Source organism: Lagopus muta, chromosome 16 (genome assembly GCF_023343835.1).
Source record: "Lagopus muta isolate bLagMut1 chromosome 16, bLagMut1 primary, whole genome shotgun sequence".
Taxonomy (NCBI): domain Eukaryota; kingdom Metazoa; phylum Chordata; class Aves; order Galliformes; family Phasianidae; genus Lagopus; species Lagopus muta.
In genome coordinates this window covers 207636-229890 of record NC_064448.1, presented here as the reverse complement: position 1 = coordinate 229890, position 22255 = coordinate 207636, and the positions used below count along the sequence as shown (strand labels likewise).

At 48.5% G+C, this 22255-nt stretch overlaps 2 protein-coding genes and 2 long non-coding RNA genes across 6 annotated transcripts in view; 3 read left to right on the top strand and 1 right to left on the bottom strand.

Moving 5' to 3' along the window:
• Nucleotides 1–5935, top strand: part of LOC125701417 (uncharacterized) — a 138124-nt gene extending 132189 nt beyond the window's left edge. The window contains exon 4 of the long non-coding RNA XR_007380238.1: nt 930–5935. This is a non-coding gene — a long non-coding RNA (uncharacterized LOC125701417). The remainder of the gene's footprint in view (nt 1–929) is intronic.
• Nucleotides 5936–6082: 147 nt separating this feature from the next.
• Nucleotides 6083–8363, bottom strand: CEBPB (CCAAT enhancer binding protein beta). The gene is made up of 2 exons (XM_048963461.1): nt 6257–8363; nt 6083–6169 (listed from the first exon to the last, which is right to left on the bottom strand). Exon 1 carries the CDS (start codon nt 8122–8124, stop codon nt 7138–7140), a length of 987 nt encoding a protein of 328 aa, XP_048819418.1. The 5' UTR covers nt 8125–8363; the 3' UTR covers nt 6083–6169; nt 6257–7137.
• A 52-nt stretch (nt 8364–8415) lies between these two features.
• Nucleotides 8416–11963, top strand: LOC125701420 (uncharacterized). Its single transcript, XR_007380241.1, has 2 exons — nt 8416–9244; nt 11604–11963. It is a non-coding gene; the product is annotated as an uncharacterized LOC125701420 (long non-coding RNA).
• Nucleotides 11964–15298: 3335 nt separating this feature from the next.
• Nucleotides 15299–22255, top strand: part of LOC125701409 (ubiquitin-conjugating enzyme E2 variant 1) — a 39690-nt gene continuing 32733 nt past the window's right edge. The window contains exons 1-3 of one of the 3 annotated variants that reach the window (XM_048963450.1): nt 15299–15688; nt 18449–18568; nt 21280–21393. In XM_048963450.1, coding sequence (XP_048819407.1) covers nt 15433–15688; nt 18449–18568; nt 21280–21393 — 490 coding nt within the window. In that variant the 5' untranslated portion in view covers nt 15299–15432. The remainder of the gene's footprint in view (nt 15689–18448; nt 18569–21279; nt 21394–22255) is intronic. The other 2 variants (XM_048963449.1, XM_048963454.1) reach the window with 2 other exon arrangements.

Sequence of the window (22255 nt, the reverse complement as noted above, 5' to 3'; positions counted from 1 at the left end):
TGCCAGTCCTGTCCAGGACACATAGCAAATGGGCCCCTTCTGTACACTGGAAGGAGATTAGGATTTCTTTTGGCCTGTTTGAATGCATCACATCACCGTCTTTTGAACATCCAGGTTTTCTGCCATGTTTTCTTTCCCAGGACTTAACACCTGTGACACAGCTGCATCACAGCCATAATCCAGAGGCTAGGTGGCTATGTCTGGAACTCTGGAAGTTGTATTTCAGGAGAGTACTTGGCATATCCAAAATTTGAAAGCTTGTGCTCTGCATTGCTTCGTTTCTACTCAGGCAGAATTTGCACTCAAGTGCTTTGTTGTGTTGGGGCCCAATGGCTGAAAGAGCCGGTACCTCAATACTTGGATTTGCTTTTTTTATTCCTGGGAAGTGAGAAATGCGGAAGCCTCTATCACTGCCTTTTGTTTGGGAATGGACAGCTGAGTCAGCCCACGTGACTGGGGAGCTCTGGAGAAATTGAATATACATCATGAAAATACTCAAAATTTGCTAGGCTTGTGCTGTAAAATGCATTAAAAACATCCCAGAAACACTGATCTCAGATCGATGTATATACAGATCCATGCAAACAGATTCATGTGAATATGGATCTGTGAATTTATCATTATTCATGCGAGTGATAATAGTTCCACTGAAAACTACAGCTACTTGTATACACCAAAGCACACATGTAAGATCTAAAATATATAATAGGCAAATACAGCTATGGCAACTGCACTTATAACTAGAGATGCACATATTTGTGTACAGCTTCTATTGCATCTGGGAGCTAACTAGCAATCTAAAGAAATATGATAAACTGGTGAAAGAGTCAGGACCAGAAACTGCCTTCCTATTCTTGAGCTTTTGCTAAAGCTCATTTGTTCCTTGATGCTTAATTTCTGACAGTGTTCTGCATTCATTAACTCTGCAGCTATAGAAGTTCCTTTCGAAGTGTGTGAGGATACTGTGAACCCAATGGCTGAAGTCATATCTGAAGGCCTTCTGCGTCCTCCCCCAGTCCCTCAGGTCTGGGGATCCATCCCAGTGGTCAGCACTAATTCTTAACTCAAAGGACAGGAATATTTTCTGCCACCAGGAATTGTCATCAGGAGCACATCACTACAGAGCAATGTGAGGAGCTGGGCTTTGTGTGGAAGTGAAGTGCAGTGGCTGCAGTCCAGCTTGTATTCCTTTAGAAACCAAACTCCTTGATAATTACAGCTTTTTTTGTTAATTTATTCATCTCATTGTGCCAAGTTAATCCCACTTTTTTGTTGTGCTCCCTGTACATTTAAACGTCAGACACACGTATCTTGGAGAACGGCATTCTGCGTTTGCTTTCTGTACTCTCATCTTCAGAGAACAGCAGAGACAGACTCAGTAAGACACCTATGTTCATGGAAGGTGGCACATCACAGCCAGAAGCACCACCCCCGAGTCGCTGTCGGATGCAGAGGCTGAGGAATGAGCAGAACAATGTTCCTGCTGCTGGCCACCACTGCTCTCCTCCTGCTTCTCCAGCAGGCTCCAGGCACTTTCTCTTGTCCTTCTGATTCCCTTCCTGAATTACTCCAGCCAAGTAATTGTTTCATCATGTTGCACAGAGACATTTTGCTGTAGTGTCACTGTGACATTCATTTCTAAATCCAACGCTTCTCATCTACACAAAAACAACTCGGGCTCGCACAGCTCTGTGCGCTCAGATTGCAGGTGGGCTGTGGGAGGAGAGCAGCCCAGGGCTGAGGTCTGAGAGGGATTTTTGCATTCTTTGAAGGAGACTGTGATTCCTGTTACTGTAATTTTTAGACAACATCAATGAGCTACCTACCACAGGCTTAATGAAATGCTGTTGCAATACGCTAGCAAACACGAGGTATTTATAGAAAACAAAACAACTGCTGCGCTTGTTTTATGTGGCGATGGGGACCATAAACTTTCGTTGCTTCTCTGTCAAAAATGCAGTTCTTTGTCTGGGATGATGTTCAAGACAATTAAAACAAGGTCTGATGACAAAGCCAGCAGCCCTATAGGTGCTATAGAGGGAATGTGTGAGTTTGTGGAGGATTTGTTATTCTGCAAAATGGATGAAATTCTGAGACCCAAATTAAACCTCTGTTTAAGTACCCTGAACTCTGAGGAAATACTGTAATAGCTACGTAATGTGTGAGTTCCAGAGGCATGAGCAGATGGGACAAGGCAAAAAAGTGATGCTGACTGTAATTGGCTAGAAAATATCATTAGAACAGAATACTCCAGATTTGTGAAGGTTTTAAAGCAAATGAGGGTTAAATTTGGCTCTGCTCTGTAGAACTGTGACAATCAGTCAGAAGGTGTGTCCTATTGTAAGTGCAAATCAATTAGCTTCAGCAACTATTAACCCATTTATCCAGTGTTGAATTTCTACCCTTATTGTTGTTTTTCACATAAATCCAGTTCCAGCCACCTACATTTTCAGGAGTGGAAGGGAGAGCTTTATTACATTCAAACAGGAGGGAAAATGGTCACGGAGGGGTTTTAGTTCCCAGTAGATAAAACCATCCAAATCAGAGTTAGAGCTGTGCTGACCCTGAGAGCTCTTTACTGAGGCTCAGCAATGAAATGCTGCAGTGGTTGTGTTTCAGAGTCACAGGGTCCATCCAGTATCACTGCAAAGAGAAGCTCCCTCGGAATTTCATGTAGTTCTGGATCAGAAATCTTACATGGTCCTGACGTCAGTCAAAAGCCATACCTGATCTTTCTAGGCTCTTACACACTGCCCATGGAGTGGGCTGGGCCAACACCGCCCTCAGTCCCTATGGAAGAATCAGAACCTCAGAGAATCTCAGGGTGTTATCCGAGTTCAGAATTTGTACCACAGTTTAGCTATGTGTTGAAAAGATTAAGCTCTCAGAGTATGTTTTCAGTCCCAGCAAACAGTTACACAGAAATCCGCTCATCAGCTCAGGAAGTCTCTCTCAAAAGAAGAACCAATTCCCTCCCACAGTTAACGTATATTTTTGGCCTCATGCTTCTATTCTGACATTCATGAGCAATTTAAAAATGTATTCAGAAATGGAACAGAATTGTATCTTTGGGAGGAGTTAACTAAATTCCTACTTTTGTTTCGATTCTTTGATTGTGCTAGGACCTTTTCAATGTTCACGCATAGGTTTAATTTTTTCTCCATACTTCACATTAGTACATAAGTTTTGCCCTAAAGTTCTGACTGCTAGGCATATGCATGGTTAAACACAAAAGATGTTAATCATGACCCCATCCCCAGATAAGCACCTGTGACCCAAACAGACTGAGTGCAGCTGGTGGTTTAGACTCCCTTGTGCTGCTGCGAATGCCAGAAAATGCAAGCTAATACTTATTACTGCTTCAGTGGTATTATAAATAGCCAGAGAAGATGTGTAATTTGGCCTCATATACATTTTTTCTTTATTAAAGCAGATACTAAGTTGCACTGACTTTTATTCTTGTCACAGCTAATGAAACAGTGCTTGAAAACTACGTAGCATGAGAATAACTTTATGTTTTCATGCATCCACATCAATAACAGCTGTTCTAGCAATGAAATTGTAAAGGTAAACACTTCACACAGCTGTTTTTCAGATTGTAATTTTGATATATGAAGGCTATTGCAGGAGTAAATTAAAAAACATAATGTAACCAATTGCAATTGAGTCCTCCATTCCAATCACCTTTGGACTGCGTGTGCAATTTGAACCCTTTTATTTGATAGAAGAGAAAAAAATTGTATAGAAACTGAGGCAGTTGTTCTGCACCTTCTGAGGGCCAGCAGTGGTGCAAGGGTCAGAGCACTGCCACGCAGCATCTCCTGTATGTGCTTGGGCAGATAGGCAGTGACCAGCAGTCTGTTAACAGATAGAAGAACTGCTGCCAAAATTGTAATGGTGTTTCTTGTTCTTTCAGTTTCAAGTGGTACATACGATTTCCTCAGCGGATATAAGCAAAGCATCAGATGCTTTGGAAATGGGAAGTCAGTGCTGCAGGTTTGATCTGGCAGCACAGTTTCTGCATAGAAAAGAACTCTGATTTCAGCAGTAATGAGGAAGACCTGCAGTAATCAGTTGGTGTCATAAATAATTTGAAAGGCAATAAAAAGCCCAAACCAAATGATTTTTGTAAGCCTCCATAAATTAAAAACAAACTCCCGGAGTAAGTGCCTTAACTTCCCTGCAGGGTTTCCCTGCATCTAAGCTGTGAAGTCTTACCACACATTGTACAGAGTCACCTTAGGAAAATAAGCAAGAGAGACCTGGTGAGGAGACAACTGGGGTACACCTGGTACTGCTTTCAGTTAACAGGATCTTATTTGCAATGGGAGGCTTCCTCATTTGGAGCAGAGCCACTGTTCGGACAGGGATTTTCCAATTCCACCACTGTGATTAGAAAAGGTATTTGAAATCTTTTGTCTGCTTTAGTACTAGAATTAGTGCTCAGATTCATTTCCAAATTTTTTTCTTTTTTTTTTCTTTTTTTTCTTTTTTCCCTAGGAAGTGTTTTAACTCTGGGGGCTTTTTCATATCTTTGTTCATTAAGTAGGGTATCTCATGGCCTCCATGCATTGAGCTAGAAAGCTCTGAAAATGTAAGCTCCATAGGCAATATAAGATTAAGAACGAAGTATTCAGAAATTCTCTGACTCTTTCCAATTCCTTCTGAGATTGGTGTAACACCAGTGCTCATCAGTTATCCTGTCTAACTGCATCTGTCTGACAAAAACTTGCTGCTGCATGAGTTTCCCCCTCAATGAAGAATCTTTCATCCAAATAAAGAGATACACTGGTATACAGCAGTAATTTTAATGTTCTTTAAATCACAGCAGCAACACTGCCCCAACTCCTCAAGCAGTTTAAGGACAGGAATTAGCTCATTCGTGCCTGACAGAGCTCTAGCTCCGAAACTGGATTATTACTCAAACAAATATAAATACCTCTAGTACATCTTATCTTTCAATCTACTCTGCCTCCCAGCCCTCATAAACTGAACTTTTGTTGGAAGCTCTGTCATTTAAAGAAAGAAAGAAATACAGAAATATGTCTGAGGACATCTCCAGTCCTCCAGCAATTCTACCCTCGGCAGCACTCAGCTCTGACTGGGAATGCTGCTCGTAAGTGTGGGTAACATTACATGGCCTACAGCACAACACGAAAATGGGATCTAACGATGTGGATAAGTTTCGTAACTAGAAGAATAGTAGAATAAACAGCCACAGGAGGCTGGAGAAATCAGCGTCACAAGGGACAGCCAAGACAAGATCTAACGTCTATCTTGCCTGCGAGAATTTGAGTCATGCAGGAGCTTGCTCACCCAAGAAATCTATTCATAGGGTCTCATAAAACCAACTTAACTGCAGTGCACAAATTAAAAAGCAAACAGTGGAAATCTGTATCGCGTCTAACGCTTCCCTGCTCACTGCTGCACAGCTCCATTGGAGCACTTATGGAAGCAGAGCACGGCAGATCTCCCTGAGAGCTCTCGGAGTTGTACCTGCCAGGGAAAGATAGGATCTCAAGTGTCAAAAATGCACAGCAGCTCTTTCAGTAGGAAACATGCTTTGCTGAAAGGAACGCTGGGAATAAGTGACAGACTCAGGGTTTGTCCTGGAACCCTGCCCTGCCTGTAGCAAATTCAAGTACTCTCTTGGTACAGAAAAGCTCCTCTGGATTCAGTTCAGCACAGATGATTAAGGAGTTCCTATTCGGGGCACTGGGAATCTGGATTTTAAAACATGGTGCTTAAAGTTGGCCTAAGAGGAAAATGGAACACGCTGAGTAAGACCCAGTCCTTCTCTCAGCCCTCCGCACATAACCAGCCTGGGACTGTGAGCCGCTCGCAGAGCTCTGGCAGCAGCACGCAGGACATGGGAGCAGCGCAGCTTTCCATCAGCGGGCAGAACAAAGCTCCAGCCCGATCTATAGCCCAACAGGGCCTGCTCCCATCCCCACTCATCTGCTGCTTTCCCCCAGCTAACAGACACACAGAAACAAACCCCTCTCAACAGAGAAACTCTAGCTACAGGTTTGAGAAGAACATCTCAAGAGCAAAGGCAAGGGGTTGTTGGGGTGCCTCTCACCTGGTGGCTTTCGCGAGAGCTTCCGAGCAGGGACCACATTACCGACATCCAACAGAAGCACTACTTTCCCATGTTTATTCCTGTAAACTACAAACATAAGACATGCTGAATCATAATTCAGAGAGCAGAATCTCCTTGAAGAAAAAAAAATTAAGTGAAAGCTTCCTCCCTCACTTTTTCTTCCCACTTCAGCCTTGCAGTTACTTCACCAGATCAGTCATGGTTTGGACAGCACACCTCGCTCTGCACACTGGAAACAGCAAGAAATGCAAAAAACACCACCCCAAACAAACACCTCTTCCCAGACAATACCCAAGAGGCAGCTCAAGCAAGTGATTAGAGGAACCAAAATGAGACGATGAAAACTGGCTGAAGCCTCCAGCTCTGCTCTTTGCTGGGTTTCTCCTGGGGTTTTTGTTTCTGTTTTTCTCAGTCACAGAGAAAGCCAAAAGACCAACGCGAGTCCTATCCCTGCTGGCAGCACCGAGCCAGATCCAGCTGGAATGTCAGCCCTGCATTTCATCTGACTTGAAACGTACCCTCAAAATAAAACAAGCTACTTTTTTTAACCTAGTCATAAAGTTTATTAAAATCGTTCATTAATGCTTCAAATGTAGCAAGAATGCATAGATCCCAAAATATACATATGTATTTTCTTATAGAAATAGATTATTCTTTATAATAAAAAAAAACTGTAGGAACATCTTTAACAGATTACTCAATCCATGACTGACAGTTACACGAGATTGCATCATGTACACAGCATTCCCAGCCATGCTTAAAGGATTGCATCACTTCACCCTCGCTCTCCTCTCGCCGTTTTAAATAACCCCAGCGCCCAGCAGAGCCCCGGGGCCACGGCCTTCCCCCTCCCCCTCCCCGCGCCGCCCGCCGCCCCCTGGCCCCGGGGATAGAGGGGGGAAGCAAATAGAGACCGAAACAACAACAAACAACAACAACAACGAAACCCCCAACGAAACCGAAAACGCAGCCCGGTCCCGGGAGGAGGGCGTAGGGGGGCAGCGCTCGGCTCGCCCCGCGGCCCGGCGCGGGGGTCAGCAGCGGGGCGAGGAGGCGAGCAGGGGCTCGGGAAGCTGTTTGAACAAGTTCCTGAGGGTGCTCAGCTCCCGGGAGAGCTGCTCCACCTTCTTCTGCAGCCTCTCGTTCTCGGCCGTCAGTTCTAAGACTTTGTGCTGCGTCTCCAGGTTGCGCATTTTGGCTTTGTCGCGGCTCTTGCGCACCGCGATGTTGTTCCGCTCCCGGCGCAGCTTGTACTCGTCGCTGTGTTTGTCCACGCACTTCTTGGGCTTGTTCTTTCCCGCCGGCGGCCCCGAGTAGCCCCCGGCCCCGGCGGCCGACTTGGAGGACTCGGAGGGGTTCGGGGTGCCGGGGGGGCTGGAAGAGGACGAGGTGGACAGGTTCCCGCTGCTGCCGCTCGGCACCGACTGGTAGCCCAGGTAGGAGCGCACGGTGCTGCCGTAGGGCGAGGACATGCCCCCCGGTCCCGGCCCCGCTCCCCCTTCTTCCTTACGGGGCCCTTTGCAAGAGTCCAGGGTCTCGAAGACAGGCTCCACTTTGGTCTCCACGATCTGGGGCGGAAAGCAGCCCGGCAGCCCCCCCGGCTTGTGGCTCTGGCTGCCGCACGGGTGGCCGTGCCGGGCGAGGCTGATGTAGGTGTAGTCGGGCTTCTTGCCGGCGCCGCTGCCTTTATAGTCCTCGGCGAAGAGATCGGAAAGGAAATCTTGGCCGCCGCTACTGCAGGCAGGCTCAAAGTTGCCCCCTGCTGCTGCTGCGGGAGGCGGCGGTTGCGCCGGCTGCTGGGATGCTGCTAAGGGGTCCAGATAGGGGCTGAAGTCAATGGCTCTCTCGTGGTCCCCTACGGTAAGCTCGGTCATGGAGCGGCCCCCGGCCGCCCGCGGGTGCAGCTTGTTGAGAGCAGCCAGACAGTCCGCCTCGTAATAGAAATTAGCCACTTCCATGGATTTAAAGGCGGGCGGCTGAATGGGGAGGCATGCTGCGTCCCAGGCCACCAGGCGTTGCATGAAAGCAAAGGGGGATGCGGGGAGGAGAAGACGGCGCGGGGGGCCCCCCCGGCACGGGATCGAGCGGCCGCCGTCGGGTGGGGGTCTCCCGAGCCCGGCGCTGGGCACGGCCCCGCTGCGCTGCCCGCCCGGGCGGCTCAGTCCGTGCGGCGCGGCGGGGCTCTCCCGCTCCCGGAGCTGCGGCTGGAGCTGGCGGCTCTCCTGCGGACCATCTGGTTGCGGGGCCCGTGTCCTCAAGTCTCTGACTTAGGAAAGTTCCTTCGCTCGGTTATTTATAGGGGCGGTGGATCCCATAGCAACAGGCGCGTCATCGCCTGGCCGCATGCCACGCTGCACGCTTCGGAGCTACCGCTCCGGCCCCCGGGACGCCGCCGGCTGCGGGTGCGGTGCGGGCCCCGGGGCCGCTCTGCAGGACGCGGGAACGGGACCGCACGGAGCCGCCGCCGCCGGCAGCGAGGCCGCCGGGACTTCACGTCTATCCCGGTCCCTCGGCTGCGGGGAACGCGGGCACCGCTCGGCCCGGAGTGGCTGCGAGACCGGGATGCGGCTTTGCCAGCGCAAGGCCGGGCCTTTTGTGTCTAAAAGGAAGGGTTGGCGCTGTGAGGCTGCGTGTGCCCCGCAGAAGTGGGTGCAAAACCTGTCTGGGTCTCGTTTTAGCCCTGGGGAAATCGAGGCAGAAGGAGTTTTTCCAAGCTCTTTTGCCAAAGCAGGGGAAAAAGCTGCAAATAGGAGACCGATCCTCTTATTCTCCGTCCAGTGCCTGATTGAGTAAACCGCACTGGCAGGCAGAACGGTCCGATACAGACGTGTGCAGAACCATTTTACAAGAGCAAGCGGAGAGCCAAGTGAGCGCAGTTTGGAGCACAGCGTGCTCCCGGCTGCCTTCTGACGGCCGCGAGCAGTCTGAGCCCAGCAGCCGCCGAGCTCCGCTCCCCATCTCTGCATGCAGGGACGGTGACTGAAGTTTGCCTTGGTTTATTTACTTTGCACGATACGGCGCAACTGTCAGAGTACAAAGGCGACAGGGAATCTGCGCTCTGAAGCCAGAGGGGACCGTGTTTAAATTTCTGAAAGAGACATGCTCAGAACCAGGGAATCCAGGCATTTTCAGAATCGCGGGGTAAGTTTGGGAAGGAAGACTGAATCTCGATGTCCGTTTTAATTAAAGACACCCACCTTGGGAATCAAACTTACATTTTCACTCTCTTACTCCCACATTTACCTGTCTACAAGCTGGTGATTCATCCCCAGAATAAAGGACTTAATTTAAAACAAAACATATAATTAAAGGAAGTAGGAGTGTCCTTCGCCTCAGTAAAGAAGACCCAGCACTGCAGGGAAAATGACACTGCCTCTTAGAATAATGTGAAGCAATCCTGCGGTGTGGGAAATATGGTAACGTTAAGCCAGAGGAACAGGTATTGCATTATACGATTCAAACAGTCAACTGTTCATAATGTTCAAACCTCAGAACTTTGAAAAGAGGAAGAATTCAGAAATGTGTCGGTGGATCACTGGACTTTTTCTTTCTTGTATTTTTGCGTTTACATTTCCTTTGCACGTTTCAGGAGGGCTTTGCTTTCCGTAACAAAAGTACCCCAACAGGTTTTTGGGCTTCAAATATTTCTAGTTCTATCTTTATCTCCAAGTTAATCTTTGGTAAATGTACCAGAGATTAAATTGGAGCTGGGCCTGGCCAGAGGTCTGGGTCTGGAGGTTGGAGCCCATACCTTCATAAATACAAACATCTGTATTGGGTGCAAATACTGGCAAGTCCCAGTGAGCCAGGGCTTGTTCTCCTGCCTGTTTTCTCTCCTGCGCTGTGTCCTTATCCTGAGTTCTGATCTGGCAGTTGCATCCAGCAGCTGCCCTAACTGGCCCTTGCAACTGAACTCTTGAAATTCACCCTCATGTGCTTCCTACTTCTGAGCATCTCAGGAACCCACAAGCAGAAGGTCTCCTGCCACGGCCACCTGCTGAAATGGCTCTGGTGTTCCTTGGCATTACCCTGACAGGTCTCCAGCTTGCCACAGCCATTGGCTGAACGCGGGCCATACAACCCATCAGTTACATTTCTTGGGCATTTTTTTTTTTTAAGATATTCTCAGAGATCTGAATTTGCCCTCTCCAAATTTCCGCCTTATTCTCAGCTGCTCAGCATCCAAAAGCTGTGCTCCAACCCAGGCTGATCTTCCCTAACAAAATAAAACGTCTGTGCAACTGCCATGTGAAATAGATTATATCAGAGATGGTGTGGCCCACACCTCCTTTTCCAGGCCAGTGCTGAGTAATCCCATAGTCACTGGAATCACACGTCAGCTGTAGTGGTAATTGAGGTTGGATGCCCAGCTGGTCCCCTCCTTCTCTGCTCCCCACTCACCTTCCTGCTCTGCTGGGATCTCTTTAAACTTTCTCCAGCTCACCTCAAATCCCAGCATCCATTCTCATGGAGCTCTCAGCTTCTCATGGGAACCTTGTTGGCGGACTAACCACTCATGCAAAGCCCTACATTCAGCAAGAAGGTTTTGAGCTAAGTCTGGTCTCTTTTAAATTGTTTCTGCACTTGTCATAACAAATGCATGGCCAGAAATGGGGCTTTTGAAATGGAAACGGTGTAGAGCGAAGCTCCCATCACCGAGAGCTGGGTGGAGGTCTTGGCACACCGAGCTCCATCCCTGTCAGTGCCACAGGCTGACCTGGTCTGGTCTGATGTACAGAGGCTGCAAATCATCCTGAAAACTCTTTTCCACAGAGAGATAGGAAAAGAGATGCAGGTGATCCTGGTGAAGGGATCACACAGTGAAAAACTCAGGGGCAGCAGCAATTGGTTCCACAACAGTTCTCTTGGCAGCAAATTTCAGCAGAAAGGCAGCGTTTCTCTGAAAAGTGCCTTCTTTCTGGTGATTTCATGATTTTTCAGCTGGGGAAAGAAGACAGCATTATTCACAAATTACTTAGTGAGAACATCTACATTCCTGAAAAAAAAAAAAAAAAAAAAAATTATGCAATAAAATCCAGATTCCTCTTCATTCATATGTGAAAGAATATAGATAGTGGAGGGGTAAGACAAGAATATAGGAAGGGGGAAAAAGTGGAGGGAAGAATCTCATCTTCACTGCTCTTTTCTGTCACAAATTAAATTCTGCTCTCCATTTTCCCTCTTGTACAGTAGAAAGACACAGCTTTCCAGCTGCAGGCTCAGACCTATGATAAGACATTGCAGAGACATATTCCTAAAAATCGTCTTCTTTTCCAGGATTTCTAGCAGGCTCTCTGATTCCCACTCTGCAGGTCTATAGTAGCTGTCCTGGAAAGACACTAGCTTTGGGGAGATGATATTAATGTAATGGTCACGGAACAAACACTGAAGCTTTTGTAAGAAGATCTGTGGGCTGAGAGTCTGTACTCTAGAAAAAGGCTGTCTATAATTTTAGATGCTTCTTGCTGAAGACTTGTCTTGCGTGTTGTTTGTCTTGCAGTATCTCCTGGCAGATCAGTGAGATCAGAGGTGCATCATGCTAAGCACTGTGTGGACACAGCTCCTCACTGCAGCCTAATGCAAAGCATGGAGAGGTAGAAGAGGGGCAAAGATTAAAGAAGATAATGCCAGAAGTCAACAGTTGCATCACTGAACAAGGCACTGCTGGTAGTGTGCTGGAAGTGAGCTGGAGAGAAGAATGAGAGCAGTAGTGTCTGTGTGTGGGCAGGCTGGGGGAGCACAGAGCTGCTTTGGAGGACCTTGGGGCGAGATGTGACCTTGCCTGAAAGTTTGACATAAGTGAAGCAATGTTGCAGTGAAGGCTGTGAAATAGAGAAGTAAAATTGAAATTTATTTCTGAGCACGCTGTGTGCTGTTTTCTCCTTGTTCCCAGCCCCAGGTCCCTCTTCATACAGCCGTGCACCTTACACCAGCACCAACTTGTAAGTTGTACCTGGCAGAGGCTGGATTTCAATCTATTGCTTTCCATACATTGTTCTCCAATGTTAAAAATAAATAAACAATAAAATTTATGAAATGTCAGGCAGGAACAGAGTGAGGTTGGCAGGGACAGTGTGTAAACTGAAAGAGAGATTGGCTCTCCTTCCATCTCTCCCAGCTCTTAGACCAGATTCGAGACTTCGCCTCATTATAACATTAAAAAGTAATAATAGTAAAAAACTCAAACTATCCACACTATTTCCTGTCTTAAACTGCAGCTGTGATACTCTGCATTGCAGTCCCCTGTGTCAGGGACCTCCCATGCGAGTCGCAGGCTTTCTCCAGGCCTCCTTGGGTTCTTTTGTTACAGACCAGAGCCCTCCCCCTCCTGGAGGGCTCCCTGACCCCTCGTTCCCTTGTGACATGGGGATGCTCAGGTGTTTGTTGGTTGTCTGCTGATTTTCTGCTCACCTCTGACCTAGCACGCTTGGTCTTTGCAGTGCCAGGTTGCTCAATCCCCCCTTTATCTCCGTGTTGCTCTTTGCCCTATCCAGTGCTGCAGAGGCGACACCTGGAGATGGCACCCCTGCCTCCAGCCAGTGGGGACTGTGTGAGCAAAATACCCTCCCCTGCTGCACAGAAAATTTTCCAGAGTGAATTGGAGGTCAGAGCAAATTTAAGTGGAGCAATGTTGCAATGAAGGCTACAAAGAAAAGGAGAGAGTGTCTGAGTGCACACAAATGCTGGTGGAAAAGCAGAAGCTGGAGGCTCCAGCCCGGTGTTGCAAAGCACACACTGAAGCCATCTAACCAGGAAGATGGGGGCTTTATTTCTGAGCAGTTTTATGAATATCCTGTTGAAAAACAGAGTGAAGTTGCTGCCCACTAGCGTTCCAGAAGTTCTCTATAGTCATCTGGCATTTCCTATGTAACTGTATCGCCTAGCTTGATGAATTTGGTACAGGACAAGTGTTATGACTTTTTTTCTGGAGTGTCTAGGCTTTCATAAAAATGGTTGGGAGAACAGGATTCTGATCCTTTTAAGGAACCCTAACAAGTGTCAGGACATCCCAGGAATAGATCGGTAGTTATTGATTTTGGAAACTTCTAAACAAGAAGGACTCTTCAGTGATCCTGAAGCTGGGGCCAGATAGCTGGAACTTAGTGCTGCATACTGCTAAGGACAAGAGAAACTGAAGGCAGTTTTAGAGAGGTTGGCAGGAGAATGGGCCATGATGAAGAATAACAAGATTCTTCTGTAAAAGCTTTAAAGGCTGCATGTTTGGCTTTACAATTACTTTTTATTCAGCTGCTCTTATCCTGTGTTGAGCACCATGGGAAGCAGTTAGGACATGTTGGTGGTGAGCACTGGCATGTGAGAACAGCTCCTGGGTCTGTGTCATCTGGCTGCACTGCTGGCTGCAATGCCCAGGAACTGGGTGCGATAGCCACGGTATGCCACCTCCCCACACGTCGCTTCTGGACCCCGTCATCTCCCTGTCTCTTCGTGTATGGCTTTGGAAGGAGCCCTAGGAGTGGCTGTTTCAGCTCTCTCACTCACTGATACTTTCCCATGCCAGAGAGAGTCCAGCAAAGGAACTGCAGCCAGCTTCTGCTTCTTGTCTCGCGGATCAGGAAGAATTGCACAAGAATGGGTAAGAGGCGAGAGGAGCGAGTCTGACTTCTGGATGTTTTGAACTGTGAAGCTTGTGCAGTACTGCACAAAGGAGCTGGCGTAGCACAGGTCTGTGTTCAAAAATGTCTCCAAATCGTTCTGTAGGCTGGCCTCAGGTACAGATGGGAAAAGGGAAGTGCTGAGAGTAGAGTCAAAATGCTTCTTGTGACGCCTCTAGGCAGTGCGGCAGCGGGACCTCTAGGTGCTACATGCATTGCAATCATTGCCATCCCTTAACTGCAGCAGAGGAGACAGTCAGCTCTGTCCCTGCTGCTCCCCAGCAAACTGTTGAGGAAAAAAAAAAAAAAAAAAAAAAAGAGCAGATAATGATGCTTATGAAGAATGTCTATGCACAGCCACGCTGTTGAGGTGATGTCTGCCGCAACTAGCCGGCAAACAGCCGCCGCGCCCCGCTGCCCTTCCACGCCAGCGCCGCCAGGCGGTGCTACGGGCAGCTCAGGCCGTGCCCCGGCTCGTGGCGTCACCTGCCGGCAGCGCCGGGATCTCGGCGGGCGCAGCCCCTTCGCGCGGCGCGGCGCCAACTTTTCATAAAGCGGAGCTAATTTGAGCGTACGATTCCGCTTAGTTGTTAATTAACTTGTGATACTCCGAGCAGGAAGGCAGACTGTGGAAGGCACACTGCATGCCTTAGCTGGCATCAGAAGCGCGGTTGGGTTTGTAAGACTCGTGCAGTTCAGGTCGGTGCAGAGGGCACTTCCAGCTCTGTGGAGGGGGCTCAGACGACCCGAAGGGACAGAACAGCGTTTTCCACGGAGGTACGATTTGCTGTCAGCACAGCCTCAGGTCCGGGCTGTGCATTCCCGTTGCTTCGTTCCATCCCCTGTTGTGTCGTTGGCAAACACATCACCTTCGAAGTCAACAAACCTCTCTTCAGCATTTCACCCTCTGTAAGTGAATTGTTTAAACCGAATCTACTCAGTCATTTGTACCGCTTCTAATTTCAATGCTGTTCTGTTTGACCTTGAAAAAAAATTACAACAAAACTAATAGACGTTAATAGTATTGGTCGGGGCTTTTTCCTTTGGTATTTTCTGTGCTGAAGAGAGCGTTTGCTGGGGATCAGCGAGCGGCTCGGCGCGCAGCTTTTAACGGACGCCACTAAGGAGCGCGGGCTGAGTCACCACATGAAGGGCTGCGGGTAACTGACGGCCCTGGCACTGCTGCGGCCGCCGCGGGGAGCGGAGCGACTTCCACAAACGCAGCGCGCAGAGGCGCCGCCAGGGGGCAGGCGATCCCCTGTCGGGAACGGGCGGAGCACGGACTGCGGGGCGGTGCCGCTGCGCGCGGGCGCAGTCACCGCGTGGCGGTCTTCCCGTCGCAGCTCTGCTGCCCCGTCCCGGCTCTGCGGCGCGGAAGGAGGCCACGTGGGGGCGCGGCGAGGGTCTGCGCGGCCGGCGGGCCCGGCTGAACCTTGGGGCAGCAGAAAGTAGCGCGGCCGGACACAGGGACGGCGGCACCGCCGCGCCGCGCGCTCCCGTCGCCAGATGTGCCCGCGGCGCGCCTCCAGACGTGTTCCCGCCCCTCCCCCCACGCCATTAGCCCCGCCGCACCGAGCGCCTCTTCCCATTGGCCTGCAGGTCGCGTGGCGGTGCCGACGAGGGGCGCGCGGCGGTGGGGGCGTGTCCAGCCGCGCCCGCCGTCCCCGCTCCTCCTCTCCCTCAATCCCCCCCCCCGCGGCCCGGCCCCATTTCCCGATGCTGCCGCGGGCCGCAGTGCTGTCGCTGGACGCCTCGGCGGGCCCTGGGCGCCCCTCGCAGCTGCCCATCGGCACGGAGGAGGAGCAGCCGCCCCGGGGCCCGGAGCCGCGCGGCCGGGCCATGGAGAGCCTGCCGCCGCGGGAGGAGGCGGTGGGGCCGGCCGGCGAGGCCTCGGAAGAACCCGAGAGCGGCAGCCGGCGCTGGGGAGCGCAGCACGCCGGGGCCCGCGAGTTGGCCGAGCTCTATTCGCCAGGTGGGGGCGGCGGGGCCCGCGGTGGCTCCTCGGGACGGGGGCGGCGGGGGCGCCGCTCCGCTCGGAATCCCTCCGGGACGGACCGGGCCCGCTGCGGCGCTGAGCGGCGCGGCCCCGCCCGGCGTCGGCTCGGGCAGCCCTGCTATCAGCGCGCCGGGCCGGCCACACTGCGCCGGTTGGAGGCGGCCGGGCGCGGGGCTCGATGCGGCGCGGCGCCTCTGCCCGGGCGGGGCTGCGGGACGGCGCTGCTGACGCCTTCGGGCGGTCTTTGCGCGGTCCCGTTGGGGTGTTGCACTGAGCGATGTCCGCTCCTCGCTGCGCGCGATGCTGCTCCGTAAGGCTCTGGTAGTGCCGAGTTCGGCCCCCGCTCTGCGTTTGGTGCCGCGATCCGTACGTGGAGAGTCGCAGGGCGCTTTGAGCCCAACCTCGGCACGTCGGGGAGCTGTCGGTGTGAAGCGAAACTACTTTCCGCACTGCTGAGCTCGGTTCTGCTCCTGGAGAGGCTTTAAACTGGGATCTGCCCGGATGAGCTCTCCGGAGAAAACCTTTCCGTCCAGAAGCAGATATATGAGCTTGCTCGCTAAGCGGGCTGCCGACCGGAGCTTCCATACAGCAGTGTTTCATGATCTGCCTTGAGGTGCCCATCCCCTCAGGAAGGTGAACAGGGAGGGCAGGCTGAGCTTTTGCTCCGCTCATCTCCCCGAATCTTGCTGTGTGTCAGAGGTCTGAAGCATCAGCAGGCAGTGTGAGCAGCACGAGGTGTTCCTGTGGTTCATAGTACAGGCTTCACATACACATGAAGGCTCTCAAAGGAGCAGATGTGTCACAGCACTCCAAGCTGTGTGCTCGCAGTTTCCAGCAGCTCAGCATGGCATTCAGGTCCTAAATGGAGATGCAGGTGTTCCTGCTTGCACAGAGCCAAGTAATGGTTTAAAAAAAAAAAAAAAAAAAGGCACTCATAGGTCTGTCATTTTTCTGTATTGTTTGAGGCACATCTGTGCTTATTGCAGCATGTGTCGGTCATCTCAACGTGTCAGGGGAGAAGAAGCTGTTGGAGGTGATTGATTCCTGTGCTTCACAGAAGAGCAGTCACCAACTTAATGCGTTCCCTATACTCTCACTTATGTGGAAAAGATTTTCCTCCAAATTCAGCTTGCTGTCGTTATCTGCAGAATGGTTCTCCTGGGAGGTCTGTGCAGCACTGTGTCTGTCTGGCAGCAGTGAATTGCAGTAATATTTTAGATGTTCAGATTTCTCCGGTCATTACATAAATAACACATAAGCAGCATCAGAATGTGTTTTGGCATAAGCGTGCGATGCTGGACTACTGAATTCTTAATGACATGAGTTACAGCTGTTCAGAGTGAATGTGGCTCTGCAGTGCTTCCTCAGTTTCTTTAAGTGAATCCCTATCTTTCCATGTGCATTGAAATGTGAGTGCTTTTCAAATACAAGCTCTTGGCACTGGCTTCCTGCCCTTCAGCTGTTTGCTCTCCTGATGTGCCAGTGCTGGGCCTGGGGGTCTTTAGGGCAGCCCTGGGATCCCACACTCAGTGGCAGCAGCATTTGCACAGTCTGAGCCCATGGAGCTCCCTGGTGAGGAGCCTGGTGCTTCTCTGCAGACTGCTAATTGATCCGCTAGGACGAACCCATTTAGGCCCCCTAATGAGGGTGTGGCTTTCTTAAACAGAAAGTGAGGGTTAATTAACTCTTACTTTTGTTACTCCAGAGATCTCTTTATAGAATCTCCCACGTTGTGTTCTGGTGCTATATTGAAATACACTTGTTCTTGTGTCTTAATTTAGTATTAGGGCTGAGGCAGTTGTGCTGGGCCTGGAGGAGGTGGGTGCTGACCTGGCTGGGTTGTGGTTGCAGCCCAGATCTGCCTCTGGCAATTACGTATTAAAGTTTCTGATGCCTTAATCCATGTGGTCTCGCTTTGAGTGTTGCCTTCCTCTCAGCATCAGTGCCCTGTGAGAATCTAGCAGTGATTAGCAGCAGAAAGCCTCTCAGCCTGAATGTGAAAATGGTTACCATAACCTGATGTCTGTGTGTGGGGTTTTTTTGTTTATTTGTTTTTGAGGTAACTGTAGAGGCATTAAGTAGTACAGAGAATTTATGCCCCTATTTTTCTTTCCTTATTCAGCCTCTTGCTGTACCAGCCTGGCTAGGAAGTCATGGTTTTCTGCTCGAGAGCAGGAAGGTAAAGATAAGGCTGCAGCAGTTGTGGGTTAAATAAATAAGCCCCAGAAACGTACTTACAATGTTCAGAAAGCAATTCTGGGGCCACCAACAAGCAGGATGATGCTTTTTCCTGTTCATGAGGTCTGAGACTGTGACTTAACTGTGGGGCGTCTAAGGCCAGATGTTTGTTCCCAGATTCAGTTGTACTTGCAGCTCTGAATGTTCAGTGCTGTGCAGATTTGAAAAAGAAAAAGAAAAAAAAAAAAAACCCAAAACAATATAAAACAAAATAAAAAGGCATTCCTATGGGGAAGAGGAAAGCAGGACAATACGAACTGATGTCTGGTTTGTGTCTGTTACTTTAGGCATGGGCGAGAGAACAGGTCAGCAGTGGCTCAGGGAAGAGGAATGTTGCTTCACGAAATGTTATTCACGGAGGCATGCATAAGTTTGTTTCATTTTCCTGTTGGACAAACGGAGCAGTCGTCTGGGTGGGAGAATAGTCTGTATTATCTCAGATTTCTTTTTGTCCTCTTGGATAAAAGTAAAACTTTTTCTTTCATTCTTTTCCAACAGGAAAAAGACTACAGGAGTGGATCTCTGTCATCTTATGCTTCTCTCTGATCTGTTTCAACTTTTACAATCTTCTCTTCTACTTGCGACTTGAACACACGCCCTCCATTATTGTTGGGATATGTAAGTAAGAGGTGACAAGAACAAGGCAAGAATGTCTCTTGTAATGCTGGAAACAAATGTGCAGTCTTTTACTCTTTAATTGTTACTAGGAAGGGAAAAAAATGGCACGCATGTGATTGACTTAGTGACTCTGAAACTGAAACCATCTGCAAAAGCTGAAGATGACTGCTCTTGTTTGCCTCCACTTTCCTATCTTTGCCTCGGATGTGCAGAAGTATTTAACTTTGTTGTGTCTTGGCAGTATGGAGTGGTCTTTCTTGAGTGACCCTTCAAATATGGTGTGAGTTGCAAATGCTTGGCTTTCTTGCAATGAACAGAGGGTTTTTGGTGTTATGAAGTGTTACTGTCATTGGTTCTTGGCTGGTGGGTAGATCTGTGATTGCTTTGCTTTTGACTTGGGTTGAAAAGATTGGAAGTCAGCTCTGCAATGCTTCTCTTTGGTTATTTTCTGGTAAGCTTCTGATTTTTTTAATGAGGGAAGAATAGTAGTTCGACATTGTGCAGCTCTTTTTGTATGTTGCTGGTGCGTAACCAGTGCTCTATGAACTTCTGTTTTGGGGTGTATGGTGTTTACATGATTTTTTGAGTTGTGCCATTGAAAAGATGGCTCAATCTGTATAAGCTAGTGTATGGGAACTGTTAAGTCCCAGCCTGAACCACTGATTAAGCACGTGGGGAAAAGACCCAGTCAGCCCTGGGAGTAGAGGTTGAAGGCAATTCAGCTGTGTGAGCAGAAGGGGTGGAGCCTGGCTGCACCTCTCTTAGACCTCACTTAAGGGAAGTGGGGAAGGATCTCCTTTCTGCGAGCCAAGATCTTTGCCTTTACTTTTTGTGTGAAATGCCATCCTATCTGTGCTGGTTCCTTTGCTGCTTTGTTTCTGTACCATCCTTCCACTGCGTTAATCTTTCTGATTGTAACAGCTGGTTACTGGTGTTTGGCTTCTGTGCTTCATAATGAAAGCAGTTTTTTTTTTTTTTAATAAACTGTGAGGTGCGTTGTGTTTTAGAAGAACAATGGCTGTTCATCACAGTTGTGTATTACCATCAATTAAAAAAAAAAAAAACACAGAAAATTCAATAATATGTGATATTATTATTACCACCCTGTAAACCATTGACAGTGCTGTGAATTTTTGCAGCAGTGCCTTCTGTCTGTTGGGAGGTTGCTGTCTTTTCCTTGGATAGCAGTGTGCTCCCTCTAGGAATCATGCCAGCTCCCTTCCTGCTCTTGGCCAACAGGGCAGCAACACCGAAAGGAGCCAGGAGGAACTGCTCCACTGCAATGAGAGCAGATATGGGAGGGAATCAGTAACGATTGCTAACCTGTAGAGCAATCTGTCTGCAACTGGCTTTCATCTCAAAATTAATATTGATAAAAGCTTAAGTTCTCTGATATCCTGGTTACCGGTTTAACTGATAAAGCAGCCAATTTACTGATAATGTTGTTTAAGTAGTAGTGAATGATTAAAGTGGCAGAATCTGGATTCTGTGCAAATAAAGTAGTGTGGAAATTATTGATAGCATGCACAAAAACAAGTGCAATAAAATAATAAGTACCACATGTTATCTTGTTTTTGCTGTCAGTGCATTATTTGTTCAAGTAAAGTGTGGGTAGTGTCTGAATGACAGCAGTAATTAGTTTTTGTTAAGTTTGGTAAAACCCATCTGCCTGAATGTGCTCTTTTCTAAATACCATATGTAGTACAACAGGGAAGGGAAGGTGGTCACAAACTTTGATGTGTTGCCGTCCAAAGCTTTGCTGACACTTAGATTAGAATACTGACCTTTGAGTTGAGCTTACAGAACAAATGTTCTGATAATAAAGACGTTTGAACTTGCTCTGTGCTGAGTTGACATCAGGTCTTTGTATTTGAAAGTTACAGCTGTGGGAGAAACCCCAAAGCAGTCAGTGATCCCATAGGCTGGATCTGATACGCTGCCTAGGCCATTGGGAGGGTTGCTGGATGCCCTGTGTGCTGTTATGTAAATACTTCCTTTCTTTAAATAGAACAAACAAAAAAGCAGGGAGTGGTTTGAACCTTCTGTATCATTTTACCTAGCTCAGGCTCTGTGTCTACAATTAAAGGCTGTGCCATAGCCTTTTTTTTTTTTTTTTTTTTTTTTTTCCTTAATGCCTTTAAAAGCACACAACTGCAATGTGGGCTATGCTGTGAATAACTTAATCTAGAAATTAGTGGGACAGAAGGTCTGGTCCTGTTCTTGCTGGCTGGGAGCACCGACTCCTGTGCTGGGAGCAGGCAGGCTGCTCAGGGCACTCACAGCCTGCTGTGCATCGCCGTGCTGCTGAGTGTGAGAAAGCAGGCAGGGACGTTATGGTGCTATTCCAGAACAGCTTTTGGAGCAGGCCATTCAGTGCTGACTAAAGCTTGTCTTGATGAACAGGAGGAGGAACCCATGTGAGTGCCTTGTGTTATGTGCTGCTTTAGCTGTTGTGGGGCAGCTCCCTTCTTCACAAGGTCGGAAGAGTGTAAGCAGAGGATGGATGTCTCTTTTTGTATGTCAAATCCAGTTGTGCTGTGTTCTGAATGTCTTCACCTGCTGATGAGCTATGAAAGTTACCCTCTTCGTGCAAGGTGACAGTTGTGTAGGTTCGGATTCAGTATTATTTGCACACGTGTGTGCAAGTAACCTCTTGTAGATGGTTAGGAAGGCTGGCTGCAAAGGAGGGTTTAATATTCCCAATTTTCCAGATGCAGCTGAACTGTTCCCCTGCAGTGAGACATCACTTAGTGGAACAGCCTTGGACACTTCACTGAAGCTGAATAATTCCAGGGGACAAGGCTGGCTTATGTGTTATTTGTGTGGTAAGTAGAAGAGCCTTCCAAAACAAATGACGTTAAGCTAGAAAGCTCTTTTGCCTTCAGAGAAGTTTGTGTCGTTTAACATTATTCAATATTCATGAGATATATCTACAGGCATTATGTTAATACCAACCAGGTACAGGGCCTCTTTGCAGCGTGGATTGCAAAAGCTGCAGTATGGATTCTGGTTCTTTTTTTCCCCCTCCTCATTCATTTCTATAGGATTTTAAAGCCTTTTTGCCAAATAGGTTTGCTTGAATTCTGTCTGCAGTCATGTTATGTTCTTAATGGGTAGACTTAGAAATTAGTTACAGTTGTGTCACCTTTTTGTATGCATAAAAGTGCCTCATATGCTGATATCTTTAGGAACATATTGTGACATGGCACAAGATAAAATTAGGTTTTGTTGACTTGAGGGATTGATGGGGAATTAATTATTTGAGACCTGTTAACATATACTGTTATTTAGACGAGCACTGGCCGGGGGGGAGTGCAGAAAGAAATTACCCAGTTCATTTTTAAACTTGAAACCTTTTTCGTTCAAGCTTTAGTAGCTGTGCTGCAAGGCCATGCCTCAGTCAGCAGCACTGCAGAGCCCAGTGAGGAGGGTGTGATGTATGGAAGCTCTGGCATGCGTTGCAGCAAGGCCACTCTGATGCCAGAAGCACACCATGAAGTCGGCTGCTTTGCATGTATGTCAGCTGCTTCAGTTCCTGCTGCCTTACAGCAAGAGGCAGAATCTTCTGCTGTAATTCTGTGTTTTTTATTTACTTTGTATTTTAAAATGAGTTACTGCTTGAAATTTTGATTAAAAATGTCTTTGAAATTAGAGTGTGGAAATCTTTATTAGCAAAGGAAAGTTCTC